The 12,602-nt window shown below is 54.5% G+C and overlaps 3 protein-coding genes across 3 annotated transcripts; 2 read left to right on the forward strand and 1 right to left on the reverse strand.

The window, feature by feature from the left end:
* Window positions 1–7: 7 nt before the first annotated feature.
* INS49_001665 (uncharacterized protein) lies at window positions 8–3,551 on the reverse strand (the record flags this gene model as incomplete). The annotated part of the gene is made up of 4 exons (XM_043162489.1): window positions 8–167; window positions 259–1,804; window positions 2,516–3,364; window positions 3,425–3,551. 4 exons carry the CDS (start codon window positions 3,549–3,551, stop codon window positions 8–10), a joined length of 2,682 nt encoding a protein of 893 aa, XP_043030995.1.
* Window positions 3,552–5,599: 2,048 nt separating this feature from the next.
* INS49_001666 (uncharacterized protein) lies at window positions 5,600–6,759 on the forward strand (the record flags this gene model as incomplete). Its single annotated transcript, XM_043162490.1, has 2 exons — window positions 5,600–5,818; window positions 5,893–6,759. 2 exons carry the CDS (start codon window positions 5,600–5,602, stop codon window positions 6,757–6,759), a joined length of 1,086 nt encoding a protein of 361 aa, XP_043030996.1.
* Window positions 6,760–11,510: 4,751 nt separating this feature from the next.
* Window positions 11,511–12,576, forward strand: INS49_001667 (uncharacterized protein; the record flags this gene model as incomplete). The annotated part of the gene is made up of 6 exons (XM_043162491.1): window positions 11,511–11,540; window positions 11,654–11,686; window positions 11,747–11,805; window positions 11,938–12,118; window positions 12,201–12,433; window positions 12,513–12,576. The coding sequence occupies 6 exons, from the start codon at window positions 11,511–11,513 to the stop codon at window positions 12,574–12,576; spliced, it is 600 nt and encodes a 199-aa protein (XP_043030997.1).
* Window positions 12,577–12,602: the final 26 nt, after the last annotated feature.

Below are 12,602 nucleotides of genomic sequence, written 5' to 3' on the forward strand. Positions count from 1 at the left end.
ATGCCCATCATGTTACACCGCCGTCGTCGCCAACAGATGGGGACCTGTGGCGTTTCTTAGCCTTTACCCGTCCCGGAGGAGGCATTCGCAGCTCTTGTAGAAGCTCTCGTGGCAAATAACGCTGTGCGAGCGCGAATGGCGTCGTGTTGGCATTGATCTGCCGTTGTCTGACGGGGCGAAGTTAGCAACGCCCGTACAAAATGTACAAAATTACGATGATACCCTGCTGCAGACAGAGTCAAAAAGGACGCCACGTACCTCCTCATCAGAGTCAACATATCACTCTCCTCGATCGTCTTCCGACCCGCATGTTTGGCGTATGCGGACAAGTCGTCCCCGAGCTGTTCAAAGAACCAGTCGGACGCCTGCACCAGGGCTGCCAAGGTGTCTGGAGAAATCTTGGACTTGCCGGCGAAGCGTTGCGCGACTCTCTTGACGACCCCTGGGGGAAGCGAAGGGTACTCGATGCCATGCTGGGATATTTTCTTGCCGGGCTTCTTCAGTCGGCTCGATATTGATGGCTTGGTCGTCCGTCCGACAACCTCTGCGACAGCTGCTTCCGAGGCCAAGTCGCCGAAATCAATGTCACTGTCACCTTCGGCTTCGCCCTCACCGTCACCGCGCAGTCCTAGCGACTGCTTGCCGTTCTCGTCGACCTCTATTTCTTCAGGCAGGGGAGCGTCCTCCATTCCAAAAGCCTCGTTTCGTGGGGATGAGAAGCTTTCTCTCCTGGGACTCGATTCGACCTGTGGCTGTAGCATGACTGTGCTCTGGTCGGCCTCGTCAAAATTCACGTCAATAGCCCCGAAGCTTTCCCTCCCCAGCGTCTCTCGGCGACCAGCCTCGTCATCGTCGATCCGTTCAAACGTAGCATCGTCGTCACCCAGACCCGCCATGCCGGAATCGTCACCCTCGTCGCCATCCCAATTGGTCCGGGGGAAGAAGGCCGAGTCTATACCGACATCGTCCTCGCTCGGGGGGTCGTTCATAGGTCCGTAGTCACTCATGCGCATTGAATACCGCTGGTTGTCCAGAGTCTGCCTACGGGCCAGCTCTATGCTCTGCATTGTGAAGTTGTCCTCGAGATCCTCCAGCCCGGACGTCCTCGGCGGTCGCAGATCGTCGTCACTAACGTCGTCGATCGGCAGCGACAGCCGTGGTCTGTCGATGGGGAACTCATCGCTATCATCGGGGTCTTCGGGTATCGTAACCTGCCCGCCTCTCCTGCTTCGACTCTGGCTGCGCCCGCCCCGCCTGCGGGTACTGCTGTTGCTGGGATCATCCGGTGAGGAGCTCGACGACGTCGTGATCACCTTGGACTTGGGCGCCAGGGTCCGGCTCAGGGCCCGCAGCAGATCCCGCGGCGTCTCCCTCTGGTCGCGCACGGAGCGCCGGCGGTTCCGGCCCGGAGTGTTGATCTCGTTGATGGCGGCGCGTCGGGAGTCCAAGGCGCGGATGGCGGCGCGGCCATGGGGTGTAAATTGGGTGGGGACCGCACTGCCTGCGCCGGCTCCTGCTCCCTTGCGACCTGAGGCGGAGAGCAGGTGGCGCGACGACCGGAAGTCGAGCACCTGGTTGCCGGGTGTGCGGATGGAGAAGCGCGCTGCGGAGGACGGTGGCGCAGAGGCTCGAGAGACGTTCGGGGTCTGCTGGCTGGCGGCGGCATCGTTGTTTTTGGGCGGGTGCGATGAGCTGCGACGGGGCGTGGACTTTGAGGGACTGCGCTGGCGGGTCGGGGACGACATTTTGGGTCGTGATGAACGGGGCCGAATGGGGAGCTGCTGCTCACCCGAGCTCTGGTCGTCTGCCATTTAGAAGTCCAGCATAGCTAGCATAGCTGCTGGTTGCGTCCGATTTTTCCTTGTCGAAGGTGTCGTCAAACTTATGGTAGTGAATTTGGAGGGATGTGTGGAGTTGGAGACGTAGGTTGTCCGTCATTGCTTGATGTCCATGTAGATGCAACTAGACGCGCCTGACGCGTCTGGGGAGCTCCAACTTTGGAGAATGTGCGACTGACGGCAGGGGTGTGCATAGCCGAAACCTTGCTACTGTGGGTGGGGCTCACCCATCGGTAGGACAGTATCAGCTCCCACATCTACCACACCATCTACACATTCAAATCATGGCTGCTTGGAGACCCATTTGACGTGAATCGCAAATTGTATTGAAAACTTTGGAATATATACATGAAATTGAATGTTCTTTGGCTAACATCATCTATGATTTATCATTTCTGAGTTCAATTTCCACAATGGTTGACCTTGCTCTCCACCATCTCATGTTTATGAAAGGGCTTCGATGGTTGATCCTTTCCCTGTAGCCTTGGTAAAAAAGAAGAGAGGAAGAATTGAATTCTTATATGCCGGCAAAAATTGCTTTGCTCGTACAGTTATGACGAAGAAAATAATTGTAAAAGCAAACACACTTACCGGCAGGATGATCCATTCCCATCGTATATTTATAACAGTGAATTGAGCCACTTGGTATCCCGCAACCGCATGTTCGTGGTTCTCACCAAGACTTCGCATGTAAGAAGTGGCGCCAACCACGACACTCTTAAAGATCGTCTCCCACTGACCCGCGATTGTAAGGTAGCTGTAAGCAACGAGTTTGGAGTTGCCATATCCCGCATGGGCAAAGTCCGCCTCGACTGAACCGTTGGGGTTGAAACCGGCACGAACGACAAGTGCGGACCTCAACGTAGTCCGCATAAGATCAGCAACTGGGCCTGGGATGTGATATGTGGCAGCTTGGAACGGCTTGCCATCGAGATGCAGTTGCGATTGGCTCGGTGTCATGAAGACATCCGGAAGGTCGGCGACTGGATTGTTGCTCGGCACCAGAGCAGATTCGTTGCGCCATGAGTTGATTATGTGGAAGCTGTACACCCCATTGATGGCGTTGCTGACAGCGGTGTATACACAGGGGGAAAAGCTGGTGACAGTCATGTTGGAGACTTTGTATTCCACCGATGAAAAATTGTGTCTTTTCAGGGATGCCAGCGTTAGTAAGGGGTTGCTGATATTAAACCTGTGCTGTGAAACGTTGGCTGGCACCTCCTTAGACTCGAAAACAGCATTTGCCGATATCTCGAAACGCGTGATTCCGGGTATGTCATATGAGCAATTGTCGTAATCGGTTACCTGACAGTCTGTCTGCCACTCATCCTCGCTCAGGGGTGTAGTCTGGTAACATAGGCCTAATGTGGCAAACTCGTCCCATGTACAATTAAAAGGCGAGGGACATTTAATGCCTCTTGACGCGTAGAAGCTCTCAATGTACTTGGCTTCTCTGAAGAGCACAGCCGACACGATACCATCGGCAAAATATTGATCTTCGCGTCCCGCCATTAGATTAGCATGGACTGTGTATACGTCAGCCACGTTCGTTATAGGGGGAGAAAAAACAGATTCGAAGGACATACCCGATCCTAAGTTGGTCGGTCCCATCGTATTTGTAACACCTCGTTTGGCCGTCGCGTTTTGTGACATGGTCCGCCTCGTTGTCATCGGAAAGCTAACAAGCTGTTGAACGATGTGGTCAAATGCCATGGTCAAACCAACCAACAGCCCTGCAAGTCGTGCCTGAGTCAACGGAATCCCCAAGAGACATCGCACACCAAATGCTCCGCCACGACTCGCCTCATCGAACAGTTCCATATCGATCAATGGTCTCTTCGCTCGAAACCACTGCCACTTCAGCTGACCGATGCAGCCGGCACATACAGAGCTCATGCACGCCTTCCATACAAAGGAAACCAGAGCAATGACACCGTTGAGCGTGATTCCCAAAACCCACGGCTGCAGTGGCCTTTGGTCATTGCAGGCTAGCAGCACAATCAAGGTGATCATTGCTGCAAAGCCTAAGACCAAGTAGCCCAAATCCCATGCCCACGTCTGAATGAGTCTATCGTCCGAGTCCTGAGGGCCCGAGTCAACCGCCTGGAATTTGTTGGGGTGCAAAAGGGTAGACTTACATATGGGAGATCTCCAGAATTGAGGCCCCCAGTTTCAGACTTTGCTTCTTGAAGAACTTCCGCTTGCAATTTTCCAGGATGGCACTCATTGTGCTGAGACGGTTGATTTCTGGAAAGTGACTGCCAGTGCGCCTGAGGGCTAGTATGGGCCGATGTGTCGGTCGTGGGAAAGTCAGGCACCCAGGCTGAACGAGGTAGGAGTTTACCACCTCTCGTTTCTGGATATCAATATCTGGCCGACAGATGCACTGCTCATGAGTCTCCGATCCTTCTGATGGCCCGGGGGTCTTCTCTCGCGGAGGCGAGTTGGCGGGTGGCGCTACGCTCCTCATTATTGTGTCGCACGGGTAAACATGGAAATCTTAAATTATTCCTAGGAAGGGACAGTCTTTCGGATGCTCTTGAAGAATGGAAGACAAACAAAGATGCGATATCTCCTGTCTACTTACAATCAGGCGGGAGTTATGGTATGTCATGTTCCAATTGCAACCGTGTCGCGATAGATAAAATGAGATGTGGTCTACTCGAGAAATGCCTTGTCGGCCGCCTAATGTTAAAAATAGAGAGCTGATCCCATTCGAGCATTCATTGACACATTTGATTTGAGGGCAGTTTTCGAACCAGTATGGTGATGCAAAGAAGGAGAAGGGTCAGAGAGGGAGATGTGGTGGGATCGTCGTCAAACTGCCTTGCTATTTTTGTGATGTCTGCCCAACGGCCAAGTGGAAGGAGTTCCTCCCCACCATCGGCTTATAATTGGATCAGAATTGAGTTCGTATTCCTGCATAGGTAGGTCACACGAAAGAGGCAACACGGTGGTAGAATAGTTGACCGGCTGCAATAACATCGCCCCCTGAACGTGAACTTCAGCCCCCACCCTTTGTATAACTGCAACTGCAATTGGATGGTATTTACCTGCCTGAAAGAATCATTACTACGCCCTGTCTCACACTCAATGCCACCATTGATTGACCCAGAGCCGACGTCATGTCAGGTGGAATGCTGCAGTCTGCCCTGCCATCAACGCAGTACCTGTTTAGCAGTCTGCTGACCCTCAGATAAGTCAGACCATGAACCCGGGCTCATATCATGTATGATAATGATGGCACTGAAAGAACACAAAAAGCTGAGAAAATCATACTCTTCTATAGACCCTTGGATATCTCTATTCATCCAATCCTCAAAAACCTTCATCTCGCTCCTTTTGGGAATACACATCTGATCAAAATGCACCAACTCGAAGCTTTACTTATCACTTGGCTGCTCATATTCACCCACTGCACCGGTCTTGTCACAGTTGACTGGACCACGATCACAGACGGTCATGGAAACCATCTTCCCGACTTCAGCTTCGCTGGGTACCGTTCCTCGGACATCCCCCTTCCATCGTCGATTGCCCCCATGATTACGCTGAATGCCTCGACTGGCGACCAAACTGCTCGCATCCAGGCTGCCCTAAATGAAGTCTCGGCGTCGGGAGGCGGTGCTGTCAAGTTAGGAAAGGGCACGTTTCCAATCTCTTCCGAGCTCAATCTCACCAGCAATGTTGTCCTGAGAGGTTCCGGCGTTTCTTCCACGAAAATCTCTCTCAGCATAATCCCTAACGGCCGCCCGGTGTTCAAAATGGGAAATGGGACGAACCATCTAGTGAATCCCTCCCTCTCCAGCAGCATAACAAATACTTTTGTTGGCATTGGTTCTAGCACCGTTGCTGTCAACAATTCCAAAGGCTTCCGTATTGGACAGACCGTCTTTGTCAACCGGGCTGCTACGGCTAAGTGGATCAGAGACAACGGCATGGCAGACCTTGTCCGCGATGGAAAGCCACAGATCTGGATTGGTGTACGTGTTTGGGGTGCGGCATCTATCCGGGAAAGATTTCTTCTTGCAACAATTCTGACTTGCGTGCCCCACAGGTTGGTGCGCTTATACAGCAGCCTCGCGTAATTGAGTCCATATCTGGAAACAACATTACGCTCACCGTTCCCTTGACCGACGCCCTCGACAAGGAGTACATGAGCCCCTACCTATCCGAGTACACGCCTCCGCCAACCTCCGCCGAGATTGGCATGGAAGATTTCTCCATAACGCTCTCACCCACTTGCTCTGGAGTAGCTCTCAACAATGAGACTTGCACCGCGCCCGCCATATCCATCTCCCCTTGGACCTTCGACAGCTACATCCGCCGCGTCAACATCGCGGGGTTCAACAACTTCATCGAGGTACAGAGCAATGCCAGCCGCATCACCATCTCCGAGGTAGGCATTTACCGTGACCAAGACACCGACAACACGTCGGGATACCCGGCAGACATCTCCATCAGAGGATCGCAGGTGCTCGTCCAGGACAGCGGGCAGTATGGCCTCGCCTCCGCCGCGGGCTTCGCCGTGATCACCCAGAGCAGGGCCCCGGGGCCCAACGCGGTGGTCCGGCACGCCGCCCGTGGGACGAGACAGTCGCTCTACCCGCATCACCGGTGGGCGCACGGATTCCTCGCCGACGACAGCAGCGCACCGGTGGAGTTGGTGAACCGTGGAACAGCCGGGACCGGCCACGGTTGGGCCATCAATGCAGGCGTTGCATGGAATGTCAGGGGCGCAGCGAGGATCCAGAGTCCACCGCTGGGGGTGAACTGGGGAATTGGAGTCACTGGGTCCATCACAGAGTCAAATGGGACCTTGGTGAGCAGCGGAACTGCTGTTTCTCCGGCGAGTCTGTTCGACGCTCAGCTAGCACGGCGGAGGGGGATGGTCAAGCAACGGGGATCTGACCTTTTGCTTTGAAGGATTTAGTCGGGTTACAGTTCGGGTTACGAATCTCTAGAGTACTATCAAACACCATGGTTAGGTCCAGGAAGTCAGTGGACAAGACGTTTGCAAGCAGAGTAACAATAGTCAGACGAGTACGTCAGAGTGTGGGTTCCAGAGACAATTCTAAAAGTTTCCCTCTCTTGATGAAGCCGCCTACTTTCAGTAAAGCGTTTAAAGATGCTAGAACGCTGGTGGAGACAGGGAAAATTGCAACACTGCTCTTAATCAGGAATGCTGAAAGTTCAGACTTTTACATCAATCAATTATATCCAAGGGTATGCTTGATATTTAGAATACATCCCAAAGGAATTATCAGAAGGAAAATGCAGATAGAACTCCTACAAATTCGTCCTGTAATGTGGCAAATGAAGGCCCTTTCCGTAGGTATTGTGTTTAGCGAGCTACCTACTAGTAGGTAATATAGTAAGTTTGAACAGCTACAAGCAACCCTGTGATGAGAGAGATTTGTAGAGAGGCGCAGCTGGCCTTAAGAAGTAAATTAAATGTCGTTGGGTACTATCTTCTGAGTGGAAAGTAAGGAATCAGAGGGCTGACAGGAGAACTAAATAACGAGCCAGTGCAGTGGGCGATGAAGCTGACCGCCCTGCAATCACTTACCCGTGCACGCTTTCTAAAGTATCAGAACTATTGAATTTATATTGGTATCATATCTACATGCTAATCACGCCTGCTACAGCGTTTGCAGAACCTAGTTGATGCTTCATATGATGCTTCATTAGCGAGGCCTACCTTGAATGTTCAAAGCTACTGGGGAGGAAGAAGGCCCTGTCTTCGTCTTGCGGTAATGAAACGAATCCGTTTGTCAGGCAAGGTGTGCTCTTGTTCGGGGCAGGCGGAGCTTGTTAAGCAGATCCAAGACTGAAGCCCGGACGGAAGACGACAAGCTGGTACCGCAGACGGCCCATCGTCCTCCGTCCGTGTTTAGGACAGAATTTCACCCTCACCAGCTCCCACGCTTGGTTCTTCAACGGTCGCTGAGACGGTGAAAGTTATTGTATGCATCGCTGGAATTCGTGACGGCGGCTGTGTAGCCTGCAAAGCTCAGGTTCACGTGGTCGAAATACTCCGAGACATGTCTCTCCTGTCATGGCGGCCGGTGAAAGTCGTTGGGAGAGCCCACCGCCGGGAATAAAGCGAACTTTGACGCCTCGGTGAATCTCGTGCTGTTATTCCTCGAGTCGAATTGTGTGTTCTCTACGGAAGACGGAAAATGCAATAAGAGTCCACGTCGGGGCCAAGGGCTGGCCCATCTCGTTCTGCACAGCCGGAGGTGTGAGCGAAGGAACGGAGGAGTGGGCAAGGGTTGGATCAATTCGTAGAATTGACTTTCGATCTGAAGAACGAGAGTGCAGCACAATCTCATCACATTACGAGGCTGCCTGGTACGAGTCCGTGAATGGTGTCAGGTCTCGGTGTGGATCCGCCAGCCGGACTGCTGATGGCACAAAGGGAGGACTCGCCCGAGGCATGAGCGCCGGATCCGGGGCCATTGCTGCCCCCGCTCCGACTTCCAGCACGGCCCGCCTGCCTGCGCGGCTAGGGGTTACTTTTGCCTCGTACCACATCAAGATGGCGAAGATGCTTTAGCCTCTGGGGACCGAGCAGACAAGAATTGAATTCAGCCGAAACTTTTGCTCTTGAGCCTGTTGCGATGATCCATTTGGTGATCACCGTCACTGGTTTGGCGACGCCGGGCCTTTTTGACGTCGGACATAACCGAGCGAGAGCGTCTTCCCCAATCGTATTCGTCCCAAGAGTGCTTGTCTCAGGCCTGACGCTGGAGTCTTGGTTTTGGCGATGCGCGATGCGGGAGGAATGAGCCTGCCGTGCGTCCGGATCGACTGACATGACGTCTGTCGCATCCATCCCGTGGAAGAAGTCTCTGTCGGCTACGCTCAAGACGCCAATCTCCCCCATGGGGGGGGGGGGACCAGCTTCCAGACTCGCCAGCTATCCAGTAGCCAGTGAACATGGTTCGTTCCAAGGCTTCCCGTCAAGCAACCCTGTCGCCCGGGTGGGATCCCGGCCGCGACGCTCCTGGGCAGCCTGACAGGGCGAGGTGAAGGATTGGCACGACCCTGGGAATGGGCCAGTGTATGTGCAGCAGCAGGCAGAACGTGTCGTCAGCTGCTGGCCCGTCCTGGCCCGTTGCGTAGCTAGACGAGGCCGGACCCCAGACGGCCAGAGTGAGCAGGAGGAGACGGGACCCGGAGTGGGTAACTGTGGCGTGTGTCACACCATGGCCGTATCTGGCCATACACACTTGGAGTAGCAGGGCGGTGGCACACCCAGCAGCGCGGCGGATGCGTGGGAAGGGTGTCGTCGCAAACGAGTCTTGAAACAACGAATCACGAAATGCACCTTTCCGCCCCGGGCCAGCCTGGCACGCCTGGCCCAGCCCGGCAACCCCTGGGTGGGCTAAAACCAGGGCGAGGGCGGTGGTCCCTGCCTCTCGCGTTCCATGCCCAAGAGCCTTGTTACAGGACTTGCCTCAAGTCGCGCCAGGACCCGACATTCTGACAGCACTCGCCGGCGTAGCGACCCACTGCCTCGCCGTGGATGGTCTGATTGATTGCTGGGGCACACACATACACACACGCACACACACACACAAGCAGCTGCTGTGGATGTGCTAATGTTCCAACGGTATTGTGTAGTTGATAACATACTTATAGCACAAGGTTGGAGGCGGCGTATTCAGCCAATGCCGTGCCCAAGGTATGAGGACGAGTTGACATGACTTGTCCAGACTTGCATAGAAAGATAGACACCTGCCACAGTCCACCACATATCCGCCGCAGAACTGGTGCTGCATGGACGAGACTGGACTAATATGTGAAGCCGATATTGACTGAACCTTCAGTCGCCCGGAGACGATGGATGGATGCGCGTGCCCCCTTGAAGCTCGTCCTGGGCATCTGTGTCCCTGAGAATAGGACGAAAGTGTTTCCGAGAGGACCTCATGTCTTTCTCCGTGACACACCCTCTCCCGCCTCGCCGGGTCTCAATCGTGCCCTGACAAGAGCTTAGCAGCCGGGTGGGCCAGCCCGCCACCCCAAACATCTAACGATCCATGGCATTCCTTTACCAGAGTTGGTCTTGTAAGGACGAGTTGGGGGCCCCAAGCCATCCGAAGCCGTTCACCTACTTTGCTCTGTTTCCGAAGTTTCCAATTTCTCGGACAAGACAAGAACACACAAGCAATCTATCACTTTACTCAATCAATCATCGAACCGGTTCCCAAGATTTTGTTTCCCTCCGAGCTGCACTGAGTGCACTCGACCGATTCCATCACACGTCGGTTCCCGCCTGCCAGCCGCCCGCCTGCCCGTTGCTGCTCGCGCCGTTTGGTCGCGGGCGTTCCGTAACCAGCCACTCAGCTTTTGGCGGCCGTTATAGAGGACAGGATAATTGGGACTCGGTCCCCACCAGGATCTCCGTCCCGTTGGCCGTTTCGAGACGAATTGCAACCTCACAGATCGCTCAACCAGGCACGGGCTTGCCCCCTTGAGTTGCATCTCCTATTTGCTACCTTGACGCTCTTCATATTATTATTACATACATAGCACCGCGCTTCTACCTGCCAGGCCAGAGCTTTAGCTTGTTCTGTTTCCTGTAGGCTGATCGCTTTTCTTTTCCTCCTTCTCCAAACAACCCAGGGAAAAGGGAACAGCCGGCTCAATCTGCCGCCTTTTCTGTGTGCATCTCTATCCGGCCATCTCCATCTCCATCGGTATGTTGCTACTCAGTATTCCCATTTCCTTCGTCTAACCTCGCTGCCTGCCTGCCTGTTGCCCGGTCTCTTGCTGCTGCTGCTACTGCTGCTGCTCTTGCCCTCCTCTACCTCTGCTGCACCATTCCCCTCAGCACTTCTCAGGTCGTTTTGATCTGCACAGGGCGAGAACGACGAGGCACCTGGGGTGTCCCCTCCTCAAGTTCACACTCCCACTCCCCCCACCCCACTTTGGCATATCGGGTCGGGTACCTGCTGGTCTAGGTTAGGTAGCGCCGTCATACAACCGCGGTCTACAGGTACATCCTATCTCGCGCGGTCGCCTTGACCCCTTCGAGCTCCTCAAGGTGGTCCGCTAGCCACCCGTCCTGCTACCCGCTAGTCGGCCTAGGGCCGGTCCCCATCTGCTGCTTCTGGCGCTGTGTACCTACCGTTTACCCTACCCACCTGCCTGACCCTGGGTCTTCCCTCTCAACCGCCCGCACCAGCACACCAGCTCCTCCTGCACCTCCCTCTCCGTCAGCCTGTACGGGTACCCGTCCTCTCTTGCGGCATCAATCTGTTCCGGCTGTGTCAAAACGTTTCTAACTTTCATGCGGCAGCACCCAGCTTGGATCTTGACAGTGACCTTTCGACATTGCATTACAACCACATAGCTCCCGGCCCTTTAACCTGTCCACCTTCTGCTGCATCACAAAGAAGTGCTTGTTCGACCTTCTTCCCAATCAATCTGCCCTGCCCTGCTCCAGCCTGCCTGCGACCTGCGACCGCCTTTCACAAACCAGTCCGTCCGGTCCAGCCCAGTCCAGTCCAACCCAAACCAACCCAAACCAATCCTGCTTCAACTCCACCTTGCCGACCGACACATCCCAACCAAGGACATCGTCGCATCCCACCACCTCCTGGAAAGCTCAACACCACCTCAGCCTTTGCACATCGTCGCACTCCCGAGTGCATCTCTTAACACAACATGGCTGCACCTGGGGTTCAGTCTCTGAAGGTTTGTGCTCCAGCACCCACCTCCAGGACAAAGGATGGCAGGTGGCTGTCGTCCCCCCTCCCTCCTGAGGGGCTTGTGCAAGTCGGGCTAACCATGCAAATCATCAACTGCAGTGCGTCGTGACAGGTGATGGTGCTGTCGGCAAGGTCAGTCAAGCTCGTCAATCGGCATCGCCTGCAATCAAGTGCTGACATCCGTGCCTCCAGACATGTCTGCTCATTTCCTACACGACAAATGCCTTCCCCGGCGAATACATCCCCACAGTGTACGTGACGCCAGCACAGCGCAGCCCTTGTTGACCGCCCCTGGCACAGGTCGAGCTTCACATCCAACTCCAGCTCTGCTGCAGCCACCAACTATACTAGTGACCATCATTCTGACAATGCCTCTGCAACAGCTTCGACAACTACTCTGCAAGTGTGATGGTTGATGGAAAGCCAATCAGCCTGGGACTGTGGGATACCGCTGGACAGGAAGACTACGATAGACTGCGACCGCTCTCCTACCCTCAGACAGACGTCTTCCTCATCTGCTTCTCCATTGTCAGCCCGCCATCCTTTGACAACGTCAGGGCCAAGGTTCGTCGACTTCCCTGCTAGCCTACCACATTAGATGGGTTGGCCGAGGCCACAAGGAAAAGCATACTGATGAATGAGACAGTGGTTCCCAGAGATCAACCACCATGCGCCCAACATCCCTATCATACTCGTTGGAACTAAGCTCGATCTTCGGGAAGACCAGCAGACGCTTGAAAGTCTCCGACAGAAGAGGATGGAGCCGGTATCGTACGACGAGGCGCTCAAGTGCGCCAAGGACATCAAGGCTCACAAGTACCTCGAGTGCTCTGCTCTCACCCAACGGAACCTGAAAAGTGTTTTCGACGAGGCCATCCGGTATGACAGTTGAAGCTCAACCGCGAGGGCGAATCCCGTGGTCTTGGGAGAATCGCAACGCTAACCAACGCTCTCCTAGTGCTGTCCTCAACCCCAGGCCTCAACCCACCAAGCCCAAGAAGTCGAAGTGCACCATCCTGTAAGCGTCGAACTCGAACCGAAGCCTGTC

Source organism: Diaporthe citri (genome assembly GCF_014595645.1).
Source record: "Diaporthe citri strain NFHF-8-4 chromosome Unknown scaffold_1, whole genome shotgun sequence".
Classification (NCBI taxonomy): domain Eukaryota; kingdom Fungi; phylum Ascomycota; class Sordariomycetes; order Diaporthales; family Diaporthaceae; genus Diaporthe; species Diaporthe citri.